The 13,917-nt window shown below is 43.6% G+C and overlaps 1 protein-coding gene across 1 annotated transcript in view; it reads left to right on the forward strand.

The window, feature by feature from the left end:
• The window catches only part of agrn (agrin), a 584,915-nt gene that overhangs the window by 425,093 nt on the left and 145,905 nt on the right, over positions 1–13,917 (forward strand). Inside the window, exon 10 of the mRNA XM_060938311.1 lies at positions 287–487. Coding sequence (XP_060794294.1) covers positions 287–487 — 201 coding nt within the window. The remainder of the gene's footprint in view (positions 1–286; positions 488–13,917) is intronic.

Consider the following 13,917-nt stretch of genomic DNA (forward strand, 5'->3'; position numbering starts at 1 on the left):
CAAAACAAGAGAGAATAAATCCACCGACACCCTCCAACACCCTGATATTAAGCCATGGGTTTTTTTTTTTACACTTGCATTATAATCACGAAAATAGAGCCTTGCTATTCATACCATCGTATCTTTCATTTGTGAATGCACATATTTAGTTATTTGTGGTTATATGCGGATGTAAACATGTGGACGCCTGCTGTGGAATGAGTCCTGGGGGGTGAATATGAATGAGTGTTTGTTTATATATTGTGTTTGTATGGTCGTGTGTCTATGTGTGTGTGTGTGTTAACAGAGACCTGTGGCAACACTGTGTGTAGTTGGGGTGCCCGCTGCATCCAGAATAAGTGTGAGTGCCCTCAGTGTGCGGATCAGCCCACTGCACAGGTATGCGGCACGGACGGCATCACCTATGCCAACGAATGTGAGCTGCGCTCGGCGTCCTGTTGGCAGAAGAAGAACATAGAAGTGGCGAGGCCTGGCAGCTGTGACGAAGGTACGCTGCTTATTTATACACACATCACTGTGTCCCTGTGTGTCACTATTCCCTGGAGTGTGTCGGTGCTCGAACAGGAATTGGGGCAGTAGCCTTCAGTGAAGCTAATATGTGGAGAAAGAGAGCAGACAGGCGCAGACGAAAGCCGAGGCGAAAATCCCTATTATTGTTGAGTCTTTTCACAGCTGGCCTGGTGTGTTACCCGAGGCATGTCTGGATGAGCTCGTCCTGAACTCCAAGCTTGTTGCAGTCATTTAGGCGTCGCTTCATCAGCACAGATTGACCTTTCATATGTGAAGCCTTGCCTTTGTCTATCTGCCTCTCTTTCTGTCATCCTTAACAATCCACAGACGACCAAACAGTGCATGTATTCGCCTCTCTTCTTTCCTGCTGTCTCGTCACTCTGTTGTGTTGTCTGTCTCCCTGAAGGCCGTGGAGATGTTGCGTTTGGAGAAGTCAGACCTGTATAATAGGCTTTTCCCAGAGGCTGTGGTTTAAATGCTTTCAGCTTTCTGCTTTTGCTCTCGTCATATAACCGAGCTACAGCTAAGAAACTGTTCTGGCTCCAGGCTGTCAGCCTTTGCCTGAGAACAATAGTGATGGGCTACTGGGATGAGACAGAGTCCTAACTTTTTTGAAACGTTGCTGTTATCAAATTCAAAAATGAGCATATATTTCTCAAAAAACAATAACATTTCTCAGTTTCAACATTTGTGATTTGTCTTTGTATTATTTTCAGTGAAATATAGGACAGAGATGTTCATAAGCACCGGCGACCAGCAGTTTTCTCTGCCTACACAGACAGTCTGCACCGGCTACTCGATCCCAGAAAAAACAAAACAAAAAAAAACCCTTGTCTTTCAATGTTCAAGCAATTTATATTGTCTCCGCTGCCCATAATTTGTTGCAAATCCAATTATTTCATCACAAAATTGTCTTCAATTCGGGTCTAACATGACCAAAAGCGACGTCATATTTGTCGATCGATTCTCGCGCTCTGATTGGCTGAGCCGGACCACATGACCATGTCGTAGCAGATGGTAAAGACGCAGTCGGTGATTGTTGTGGACGATTTCACTCATTTTTCCCAAAAAGCCACCGAAGAAGAAACTAAAACCTTCCATGGGCCAAATAAATATAAAGTCCATGTTTTCTGCAGATTTGTACATATAAATCGTAATTAATATTTTCATATCTAAGAATTGTTATTTTTAAATCCAGGAGCTACCCGCAGTGCCTAAGTTCCCATAGAGATGTCTGGTCCCTTAGCTAAGGCTTCATACTTATAAAGTGCAAATAACTGATTGTTTGCAAATATTTATGCTGAAATTAAAGCTATACAATACCACACCAGAGGCACATCAAGTACATTACACATGCACCAAATAAGCTCACCATGTAGTTATGTTACAGAGCCAGGTAGCGTACTACAGAGGGGAACTGAGAAAGCCAAACACACACACACATATCTGGAGGGAAATTTCATACATATTTTGCAAATATTTTACAGGGAAATGGTTAGTAATTTATTAGGTGAGAATGCACCAGAAGGCATGTAAATTTCAAAATTTTCTAGGGGAGCATGCCGCCAGACCCTCCTAGCATTAGTACGCCTTTGGTGTGCCGTGGCATGAATTCCAGAGCCCCTTACTATTTTTTTTTTTTAGCTGGCTACTTCAGATTTTCTGGAGAATCTTGATAGGGTTTCCATGATTTGATGATGATGATGATGATGATGATGCCCTTCATTGTCACTGGTCACATGTACCAGCGAAATTAGCCGTCAACCTGTCCGTACATTTACAACATACAATTGACATAGGGTAGACAGGACAGGAAGACAGGGATGAAGATAAAAAGGAAACACAACATGAGGAGAGATAAGGAAAAAAAGAACCCCCCCCCACTATGCTCCTGTCAGGAGTACAGTGTGGGAACATTTAAAAAACCTTTGCACATAAGCACACAACAACACAAGTACACTTTAAACACGGGACTTGAGGGGGGGAATCAGAGATAGGGGGTAAGGGGGGGAGGGGAGGAGGTAATCCAGCGCAAGCAAGCAGCCGTCCGCTCCTGCAGCCATGAAGGCACTGGTCACGCACCCACGTGTCACACTGGGGGTAAAAATGGCGACTGCGGAAAGTTAGAGAAGGAATGCGAGAGTGTCTCCCGGCAGTGACCTTCAGGGGGAAATGTTGCCTCAGCAACGGCCTGAACCAAGGCTGGTGCTGTCTCAGGGAGCCGAATGTCGATAAGATATAAATTGTTTGGTCTTTCCAGACGCAGTCTTTGCACGTCCACACCGCTCATCCATATCTGTCCATTCCGTCCATTCTATTCAAATTGATCTCCGAAAAACGTATTCCTTGCAAAGCTGAAAGCTGCTCCGAGATAACAACCATTTTGTGGTTAAAGTTCTGAATGTCCACAGTCCGAGTGCCAACAGCTTTGCCCACCACTCTAATCATATCGGGCAGCTTTGTGGGGCTTTGAACAGCTGTCACCGTTGTCTGATTTCCTCGATATACCAGGTGTTAGAGTGCAGGCACCTTACGGAGATATGCGTGGAGGAAGAGAGAGCATAGACTGTCAACAAAGCCAAATTGATAGTCGGAAATCGGAGTCGAGAAGGCAAGCACGGGTCGGGCGATCGATGAACAACTTAGACGAGGAAAGGCAAAGAGCGAAAACTGGAAGCAAAAGGTCAGAAACACGAGAAACAGCCAGGAAAGATACAAGGCTTGGTATGTACTGGTTAGCAGGACAATACTTCGCAGGGAAGTGAGTGTTTGGGGAATTTATGTTGGGAGACCGCTGATGAGGAAATGGATAACAGCTGAGATTCAGTAAGCCGGAGATAGAGGGCGCTGTGTGTCTTGGGAATTGTAGTTCCGGGTGTCTATGTTTGTAGTCTCCTCAGCGGGTTTACTGACAATTTGCAAACAATCCCATTCTGTTTTTATTTACATTTTACACAGCGTCCCAACATTTTTGGACTTGCGTTTGTACTTACATAAATTATAAATTGAAAGTAAGCTTTATTTTTTTCAAAAAAATTAAATTTTTTTGAAGTAAATCTTGATGCACTCATGATATTAGAATGACTGCTAGCAAACCGCATTTTGTGTGCGAAGAAATAACTTTTACAAAGGATAAATCTCACCGCAATCATGGAGCCACACCTTTATTTGATGCTCCTGCTGAATCCAAGGTAATGGATTCTTCCTGGATGTCAAAAGTAGAAAATATTTTCTTCTTAAAGCAAAAGGCATCAGAAGCACAGAGGTGATTTTATTTTTCCCCCTATTTATTTATGTTCATTAGTTACAGGAAAGAAATGGGAGCACTCCCTCATTCTTTTACTTTGTGGTAATGAAAAATGACAGTGTTCCCGGCATTTGGCCACGGTGGGAAATTTATCACCTGTTTAATTTCACACTCCACTAAGCTTAAGCTTAGCCTCTTTGTAGACACTGACAAAGTGGTGGGTGAGAGCAGTGCATCACCTCCGAGCTCCCTCCCCTTTTTAATAGAATACACGTTTGCTAAATAGGATTATGCGTCACAAATTTCGAGGCGATCACCTGAATAGGGTGAAGCATCAGTAAGAAAGCCACGGGGCAAAAGCTGGAGATAAAGTTGGGGGGGGGGGGGGGGGTTTCAAGAAGACAAGGCTGGCACGTGATCATTCATCCTAGGCGAGTATCTTGTCTTTAGTCACTGCGCTGTTGCCCTGCTGGATGGCGCAAGATTGTCGATCAGTCTTTATGTCTGTTGAGTTTTATTTGCTCTAACATCCTGTCCAACCCCTTATTGCGCCGCAGGTGACAAATGACCAACAAACAATAGGTAAACAACCTCCTGGCGCATAAGTTGTGAAGGCCAGGCTGTGCGTGAGCTCCATGTGATGGATGTGTATCTCGACTTCCTCACAGAGAGAACCTGCATGCATGCATTTACAAGGTTCTACCGGATTATTGATAGTGGAGCGTTTCTTGCTACTACCAAGATGACACATAAATCTGAAGGTCACTCCACCACTACCACCCTCTGCTTCCTTATTTCTGGCCGTCTTTTTATTTGTTGATTTGTTTCTCTTAATGGAAATCCCCTGGCTAAATGGGTCCTCGTTAGAACATGATGGAGTGAACAAGAAGAGGAAAGCCTTTTGAGAATAGCTGAGGCAGACAACTCTGGATTCTGGATTCGTTAATAGAAAGGTTTGTCTGCACTCACATCAAAGTAGAAAAACTAATTAGTACTCTGCTTAACACTACCCTTACAGAATTTTTATTTATGTACTTTGTGTGGTGTGGTTTTTTTTTTTGTCTTAATGCATGAGCAGAATACGCCTGGACGAGCACTCTTCCTCTGAGGCTTTTATTTTTTTCACTCGGCTGCCAGAGCACGGTTTATGTACAATGTGGGTGGAATGCTCAAAAGTACAACTTTTAGGAAAAACGCCAAATGACATCAAGCTTTTCTTATTTATTTTTTTTTTTTAACTTGCAAAACCAATCAGGTCACAGATTTGGGGGCAGGCAAAAAAAAAAAAAAATCAACATGGAGGACACAGTGCTGCGAGTGAACATGGGAGGTGGTCTGGGATGTAGTTGGATGCGGTTTTGGAAAACAATCAAAAATCTGCTACCAGCAAAGTTTTTCTTCCTATAACATACTTTGACATCTTTAAGAAAATATAAATACATTGTACTAAAATAGCTTGTAAACATCACTTGGGAATTTTTATTTAGGCTACATTCTAACCTCGCTTTGGCTGTCTACCAGGCATGGAGCCAGATTAACCAACGTAGTGGTAAAAACAGTCAGTCGAAAACAGTAAATATCACACAGTTATTGTATTGTTGGGAAGCTATGTGTCATAGTGAAACAGATGTGAGCCTAATCACCTCAGTTTATAATCAGATACTGGCTGTCAGAATGGCTGTGATGCTTTTACTAATAATACAGTGCAACCCCGATTCCAAAAAAGTTGGGACAAAGTACAAATTGTAAATAAAAACAGAATGCAATAATTTACAAATCTCAAAAACTGATATTGTATTCACAATAGAACATAGACAACATATCAAATGTCGAAAGTGAGACATTTTGAAATTTCATGCCAAATATTGGCTCATTTGAAATTTCATGACAGCAACACATCTCAAAAAAGTTGGGACGGGGCAATAAGAGGCTGGAAAAGTTAAAGGTACAAAAAAGGAACAGCTGGAGGACCAAATTGCAACTCATTAGGTCAATTGGCAATAGGTCATTAACATGACTGGGTATAAAAAGAGCATCTTGGAGTGGCAGTGGCTCTCAGAAGTAAAGATGGGAAGAGGATCACCAATTCCCCAATTCTGCACCGACAAATAGTGGAGCAATATCAGAAAGGAGTTCGACAGTGTAAAATTGCAAAAAGTTTGAACATATCATCATCTACAGTGCATAATATCATCAAAAGATTCAGAGAATCTGGAAGAATCTCTGTGCGTAAGGGTCAAGGCCGGAAAACCATACTGGGTGCCCGTGATCTTCGGGCCCTTAGATGGCACTGCATCACATACAGGCATGCTTCTGTATTGGAAATCACAAAATGGGCTCAGGAATATTTCCAAAGAACATTATCTGTGAACACAATTCACCGTGCCATCCGCCGTTGCCAGCTAAAACTCTATAGTTCAAAGAAGAAGCCGTATCTAAACATGATCCAGAAGCGCAGACGTCTTCTCTGGGCCAAGGATCATTTAAAATGGACTGTGGCAAAGTGGAAAACTGTTCTGTGGTCAGACGGATCAAAATTTGAAGTTCTTTATGGAAATCAGGGACGCCGTGTCATTCAGACTAAAGAGGAGAAGGATGACCCAAGTTATTATCAGCGCTCAGTTCAGAAGCCTGCATCTCTGATGGTATGGGGTTGCATTAGTGCGTGTGGCATGGGCAGCTTACACATCTGGAAAGACACCGTCAATGCTGAAAGGTATATCCAGGTTGTAGAGCAACATATGCTCCCATCCAGACGACGTCTCTTTCAGGGAAGACCTTGCATTTTCCAACATGACAATGCCAAACCACATACTGCATCAATTACAGCATCATGGCTGCGTAGAAGAAGGGTCCGGGTACTGAACTGGCCAGCCTGCAGTCCAGATCTTTCACCCATAGAAAACATTTGGCGCATCATAAAATGGAAGATACGACAAAAAAGACCAAAGACAGTTGAGCAACTAGAATCCTACATTAGACAAGAATGGGTTAACATTCCTATCCCTAAACTTGAGCAACTTGTCTCCTCAGTCCCCAGACGTTTACAGACTGTTGTAAAGAGAAAAGGGGATGTCTCACAGTGGTAAACATGGCCTTGTCCCAACTTTTTTGAGATGTGTTGTCATGAAATTTAAAATCACCTAATTTTTCTCTTTAAATGATACATTTTCTCAGTTTAAACATTTGATATGTCATCTGTGTTCTATTCTGAATAAAATATGGAATTTTGAAACTTCCACATCATTGCATTCCCTTTTTATTTACAATTTGTACTTTGTCCCAACTTTTTTGGAATCGGGGTTGTAATAATAATAATAACAACAACAACTAGATAGATACTGTGACTGAAGTCAGAGTGATTTGTGCTAGCTCTTACAAATCGGGACGTCTGGTCACTGTACCATATAGATCCGGAACGGTAAGAGATAGAGAATGACGCTTAGTGAAGAAAAAAGTCCATTTTTCATGGATCATTCCGGTTCAGTGATCCAGATCAGCACCAAAAGTCATAGCAACGTAATTCAGCCCAGAGGTATTCTTCATGTGAAATCTGGTGATGATTGGTTGAAAACTGAGAGAGAAATAGCATCCTAAATAAATGTTATAATAATAATAATAATAATAATTTATGGACTTATAGTGCACGTGTTACATTGAATATGCTCACACGTGCATTACAGGAGATAAATTACAATAAAATATAGTTAGCCTGTCTTATGCCCGGGTCAAACGTCGCACCCCACATGGGCCGAACCCAACGCAAACAAACCCAAATAATAGGTTTTGCTCACCTGCATTTGGCTAGACCCATGCAAAGCACAGCGCCCGACCTGGGCTTACAATATCTCATCTCATCTCATCTCATTATCTCTAGCCGCTTTATCCTTCTACAGGGTCGCAGGCAAGCTGGAGCCTATCCCAGCTGACTACGGGCGAGAGGCAGGGTACACCCTGGACAAGTCGCCAGGTCATCACAGGGCTGACACATAGACACAGACAACCATTCACACTCACATTCACACCTACGGTCATAAATATAAATAACTATAATTATTACAGAAACTTCATTTAAATATAATTATATACAAATTATACCTAACTAATGCCATAACAGTAAAGAAAATGAAATTGAATATGCCGTAATATAAACATTAAAATAAAATGATTCTACTGGCGGCGATGTGCCTCCTTGAACAGATGAGTTTTCAGGATGCATTTAAAAGCATTTACATTAGTGGTGTTTCAGATAAACGCAGGCAAACTTCATCGTGTCATCATCAAAACAGAGAAGAGCACTTGCACACTCTGGACAGATGATAGCAGACAAAGTTTGAAAACATTTACATGACCTAATTTTAAAAAAGCATTAATTAAAAGATGAGTGATAATTTCGACACTGATGTTAGCATGAGCAGTGATCAGTTGAGTGGAGACGAGGATGAGGTTTGTGTTCAGATGGCGTGAGTGAGAGACAGACTGATGTGGATGATTTGGATTGTCAAATTTTTAATTCATTTCACATTGCAAATGTACAATTCATTCAAATGTGGCAGTAATGCTCTTTTTTTCTGTATGTAGATTAGGTTATTATTGTAGAGGCGTCTTTTTGAGTGGAATCGGACTGTCGTGTAAATAGCCGTGTTTCTATGAACCTGCTTCATGTGCTATTTAAAAGTGTAAACTAAAAAACAAAGAATGGAAATACATGAATTTCCAAAAAAACTCGGAAATGGGGCGGCACGGTGGTGTAGTGGTTAGCGCTGTCGCCTCACAGCAAGAAGGTCCTGGGTTCGAGCCCTGGGGCCGGCGAGGGCCTTTCTGTGTGGAGTTTGCATGTTCTCCCCGTGTCCGCGTGGGTTTCCTCCGGGTGCTCCGGTTTCCCCCACGGTCCAAAGACATGCAGGTTAGGTTAACTGGTGACTCTAAATTGACCGTAGGTGTGAATGTGAGTGTGAATGGTTGTCTGTGTCTATGTGTCAGCCCTGTGATGACCTGGAGACTTGTCCAGGGTGTACCCCGCCTTTCGCCCGTAGTCAGCTGGGATAGGCTCCAGCTCGCCTGCGACCCTGTAGAAGGATAAAGCGGCTAGAGATAATGAGATGAGAACTCGGAAATGTTTTTACACTTGAATGAGGTGGTTTTTCTACAACGGTGTACTCAGGCCATTGTACGTTTAAAAAATACGGTGCTGAGGGAGGTGGTAATATTCTGAGGGGAAAAAAAAATAGGAACATTTACAAGAAGCAAATTTATGAGAAAAAAAAAACCTCAGATATTCTCTGTGATTATAAAGTCATACATTTACAAGAAAAAAAACGCAGGAATTCTGAGATTAAAATGTCACACATTTTGAAGAAAAAAATTGTTTTGAAGAGTGTTTTTTGTCAAGGAACCAGATCGTTTCAATTTGGCTCAATGTCATTGGACAACAGACACCATGGCTGAGCCAAGAATTATAGGAAATGCTGTCTGTCGGCCTGTCTCTCCCGAACTTCAAGTTTTACGCGTGGGCCTTGACACTTAGAACTCTCCTAACTTGGTTACAGTCTGATGCTCAAGTGTCATGGCAAGCTTTGGAGGAGCAGATGATGCTCCATATTCTTTTAATAACTTTCTGTATTTTAATATCTCTCTCCATCACTGTCGTTCGAGATTTGGTCGTATTATTTCATACTTGTTATCAGTATGGAAGAGGGTGGAGAAATTAGCTGGTTGTTCTTTTGTCTGCGGCCCACACTTCCCAATATTTAACAACGAGAGATTGTTGATTGGTGGCCATCCTATTCGTTTTCCTGACTGGGAAAACAAAAAAATTTGTACACTTGGGGCGGCACGGTGGTGTGGTGGTTAGCGCTGTCGCCTCACAGCAAGAAGGTCCGGGTTCGAGCCCCGTGGCCGGCGAGGGCCTTTCTGTGTGGAGTTTGCATGTTCTCCCCATGTCTACGTGGGTTTCCTCCGGGTGCTCCGGTTTCCCCCACAGTCCAAAGACATGCAGGTTAGGTTAACTGGTGACTCTAAATTGACCGTAGGTGTGAATGTGAGTGTGAATGGTTGTCTGTGTCTATGTGTCAGCCCTGTGATGACCTGGCGACTTGTCCAGGGTGTACCCCGCCTTTCGCCCGTAGTCAGCTGGGATAGGCTCCAGCTTGCCTGTGACCCTGTAGAACAGGATAAAGCGGCTAGAGATAATGAGATGAGATGAGATTTGTACACTTGGTGATATTTATGGGGAGGAGGGGTTACTTACTTTTCAGAACATATGTATTAAGCATAGTATACCACGTACCTCCTTTTTCTTTTATTTGCAGTTAAGATCGACTTTAAAAGGTAATGGAGTATCCTTACAGGGCCCTCTCACACCACATGCACTTCATAAAGTGTTTCACTCTGCGGGGAGCACAAGCGGTTTCGTATCAAGACTCTATTGGTTCTTATTGCAGCATTCTTATGCCGCTTTTCCACTACAAACGCGGCTGAGCCGTGCCGTGCCGAGTCGAGCTGAGTCGAGCTGAGCGGGGCTGTTGGAGTTGCATTTCGACTACAACCGCGCTGAACCGTGCTGGCTGGAAGTGGGTGGACACATTGGGTGGAGTTAGCGAAAGTGGGTGGACGTCACGTGATGTCGTTAGGCGGCGCAAACAGTGACATCAGTGACAGTGGCGGAACAAGTCAGAGCCGGGCCAGGGGCGGGGCAAATGACCGGGCCCTTTATTAAAGCTTATCATAACATCATTTTAGGCTACAAAATGTCCGCAACTGCGGTGTTTACCAATTTCAACACTACCGGGTGCAACTATGTTATTTAGTACATCAAGTCCTTCAAACGAACATGTAACTCAGAAACAAAAAACATTAGGATACTGTACATGGCTCATAATAAAACATCAATAGCCTATACTGCGCACATTATTTGAAGGGCATACGAATGAGCGCTCAGAGGTTGCAACGGTGACAGGAAGAGTCAGAAATAAAAGGAGGGCGGTGCAAACCTCACTGAATGCACTGTGTTTACCAATTTCAACACTACGGGGTGCAACTATGTTATTTTGTACATTAAGTCCTTCAAACGAACATGTAACTCAGAAACAAAAAAACATTAGGCGACATACTGTACATGGCTCATAATAAAACATCAATAGCCTACTGCGCGCATTATTTGAAGGGCATACGGCGAGCCTTGCGCTCCGCGAACTCGTCCACGATGCTCTGTATGTCACTGATTCAGTGAGCTTTTAAGCGGTAGTCTCACGACCCGAATAGTAAACAATAAACATGGAGGACATGGAGTCGTTAGTGTTGCTGGTCTTGGTGCTGTGGCTTGTTGTCACCGACAACGCGGACAGATACTGGCAAGAGTGTATAGATGAGGCGAGGCGCATAAGGCTTCAGAAATTCTCGTAATTCGTAATTATTCTCCTTCCGGGTTTGCGGTGTTTACAGATCCCAGTGCGCTCGCGGGGCGTGTGTGGGCATGTGAGGACACTCCTCCTCACCAATCAGTGCACAGGGGAGTGTCTGCTCACGCCCCCAACCTCGCTCGGCACGGCTTGGCTCGCTTCAGCCCCACTCCAAAACCATGCGAGTTTTAGGGGCTAAGCAGGGCTGAAGCAAGCTGAGTCGTGCTGGTTTTTGGTAGTCGAAACGCGAGCCGTGTCGGGCTGAAGTGAGCTGAAAAAGGGTAGTGGAAAAGGGCCATTACAGTCCTCTGGCATTGGACATGATGTGGAGGAGAGATGTTCCAGACTTGGTACCTACATTTGACTGGGATAAAGTGTGGACTAGTGTGGGCTTAGCATCCAGAAATCCTGATCATCAGCAAATACATTATAATTATATACATAGAGTTTATTTAACTCCCAGGAAGCTTCATTTAATGAAGGTTATTAATGATCCTACTTGTACTTTCTGTTCTTCCAAGGTTACTGGCACTTACTTTCATATGTTTTGGGAGTGTACCCCAGTGACCGAATTTTGGAAGATGGTTGCCTTTAACCTTTCTAAATTGTTTAAGGTCAGATTGCCGTGTTCGCCTGCCACACTCATTTTGAATGACCTGTCAAGGTTGGGTTTCACACTGGTCAAGAAAAGAGCATTGTTAGCTGGACTTACGGCTGCAAAAAAACTTGTTGCCACACGTTGGAAACCTCCACATTCACTCTCTTTTCAAGCATGGGTTTTAACATATGTGGATATTGTTTATTTGGAGTTGTCAACTGCTAGAGCCCACAGAGCGAAAGAGTCAGTAATAGAGGCTTGGAATTCACTCCTAACTATCCTCCGTGGGTTTCAGGAGTAATGCGACTGAGATCGGAAGATCTGGATCCAGGGGGTGGGTGGGTTACATTTGTGTGTGGGTTTTTTTTCCTCCTCCTTTTTTATTTCTTATTTTTACTTTAGTTGTTTGTTCATATATTTGTATATATGAATATGCATGGGTATGTTTTAGAATGTATGTTGTTGCTTTATTTTTCTAACATGCATGTACCTATCTAGATTTTTTTTCTTACAATAAAATACAAATTTGATCACAAAAAAAGGAAATGCTGTCTGTCCTCCTCTATCATGCAATATAAAATAATAAAATGCTAAGAGATTTTCCTCTTCATTTCCCAGAATGCACTGCAGCCAGGAAGCATGCGATTTGATTGATTGATTGACTGACTGATTGATTGATTGATTGATTGATTGATTGATTGATTGATTGATTGATTGATTGTCGTGCTTCCTGGATGTAATTGAGGTTTTTCACCCACGTGACCAAGTCATGTGAGGCTACCATTTTGGACGTCACGGCTCGAATCAGTTTGAATGCGAGGAAGGCGACAAACAAAAAACATTAAAGAAAAAGGAGCGAGATGCAGAAAACACCTTCACTATCCAGCGACGTAGGGCATTTACAGGGCGAGCAGAGGGAGAGGTATTTGCAAAAATTGAGGTTAGCAGGCTTAGAGAACGACGTTTATCTGCTTCCACCAGGATTGTTCACTGACGTACGGAAGTACACGAAGCCCTCGTCTTTACCTGACTTCGGCCCACATGATCTGTATACCTATGTCGTTAAAAACCCATTGCCATACACAGGTATTGATCTGAAAGCGTATAAGAGTTTGGATGCCTACAAATATTTAGTGTCAGGCTGGGTAACATGCCTACATCAGCGGGTCGTCCCTGGAGCCGGTGGTCGCCATCTTATTACAGCTAAGGTTTGTTCACATTTTCATTTACTTTCGGTCCTCAGGATAAACAAAATGTTATTCAATGTCATTGAAATAACTTCTTAGTCTGTTGAGACATGGCCCGTTATAAATTTGCTGTTACCAAGCAATGACCAAGAACTGTATTATTAGGGTCGGTGTCTGTGTTGTAGCAGTGTACTAGCAGCTAGCTGTTAGCACTAGCTAATGTCAACAACATCATAGCTGGTATGTTACTGTAGCAATGTTTACGTTCAGTCATTTGGATGACTGTTAAAACCTTTCAGTCTCAAGTTTTTCCTTTACTGTATTTACTAGTTTACTGTAATTATGATCCGGCAGCTATTTACACCGGATCCAGTGTAAATAGCTGCCGGAGCGCGCTCCGGCTTGCTCCCCCTCAAATTAAGCAGTGCGCTCCAGCTTGCTCCCGGAGCGCACTGCTTAATTTGAGGGGGAGCAAGCCGGAGCGCGCTGCTTAATTTGAGGGGGAGCAAGCCGGAGCGCGCTCCGGAACCTCGGCCGGAGCACTCCGGGAGCAAGCTGGAGCGCGCTGCTTAATTTGAGGGGGAGCAAGTCGGAGCGCGCTCCGGAACCTCAGCCGGAGCAAGCTGGAGCGCGCTCCGGAACCTCGGCCAGAGCACTCCGGGAGCAAGCCGGAACGCTGTGCTTAATTTGAGGGGGAGCAAGCCGGAGCACGCTCCGGAACCTCAGCCGGAGCACTCCGGGAGCAAGCCGGAGCGCGCTCCAGAACCTCGGCCGGAGCACTCCGGGAGCAAGCCGGAGCGCGCTGCTTAATTTGAGGGGGAGCAAGCCGGAGTGCGCTCCGGCAGCTATTTAGACTGGATCCGGTGTAAATAGCTGCCGGATCATAATTACAGTAAACTAGTAAATACAGTAAAGGAATAACTTGAGACTGAAAGGTTTTAACAGTCATCCAAATGACTGAACGTAAACATTGCT

Source organism: Neoarius graeffei, chromosome 13 (genome assembly GCF_027579695.1).
Source record: "Neoarius graeffei isolate fNeoGra1 chromosome 13, fNeoGra1.pri, whole genome shotgun sequence".
NCBI lineage: Eukaryota > Metazoa > Chordata > Actinopteri > Siluriformes > Ariidae > Neoarius > Neoarius graeffei.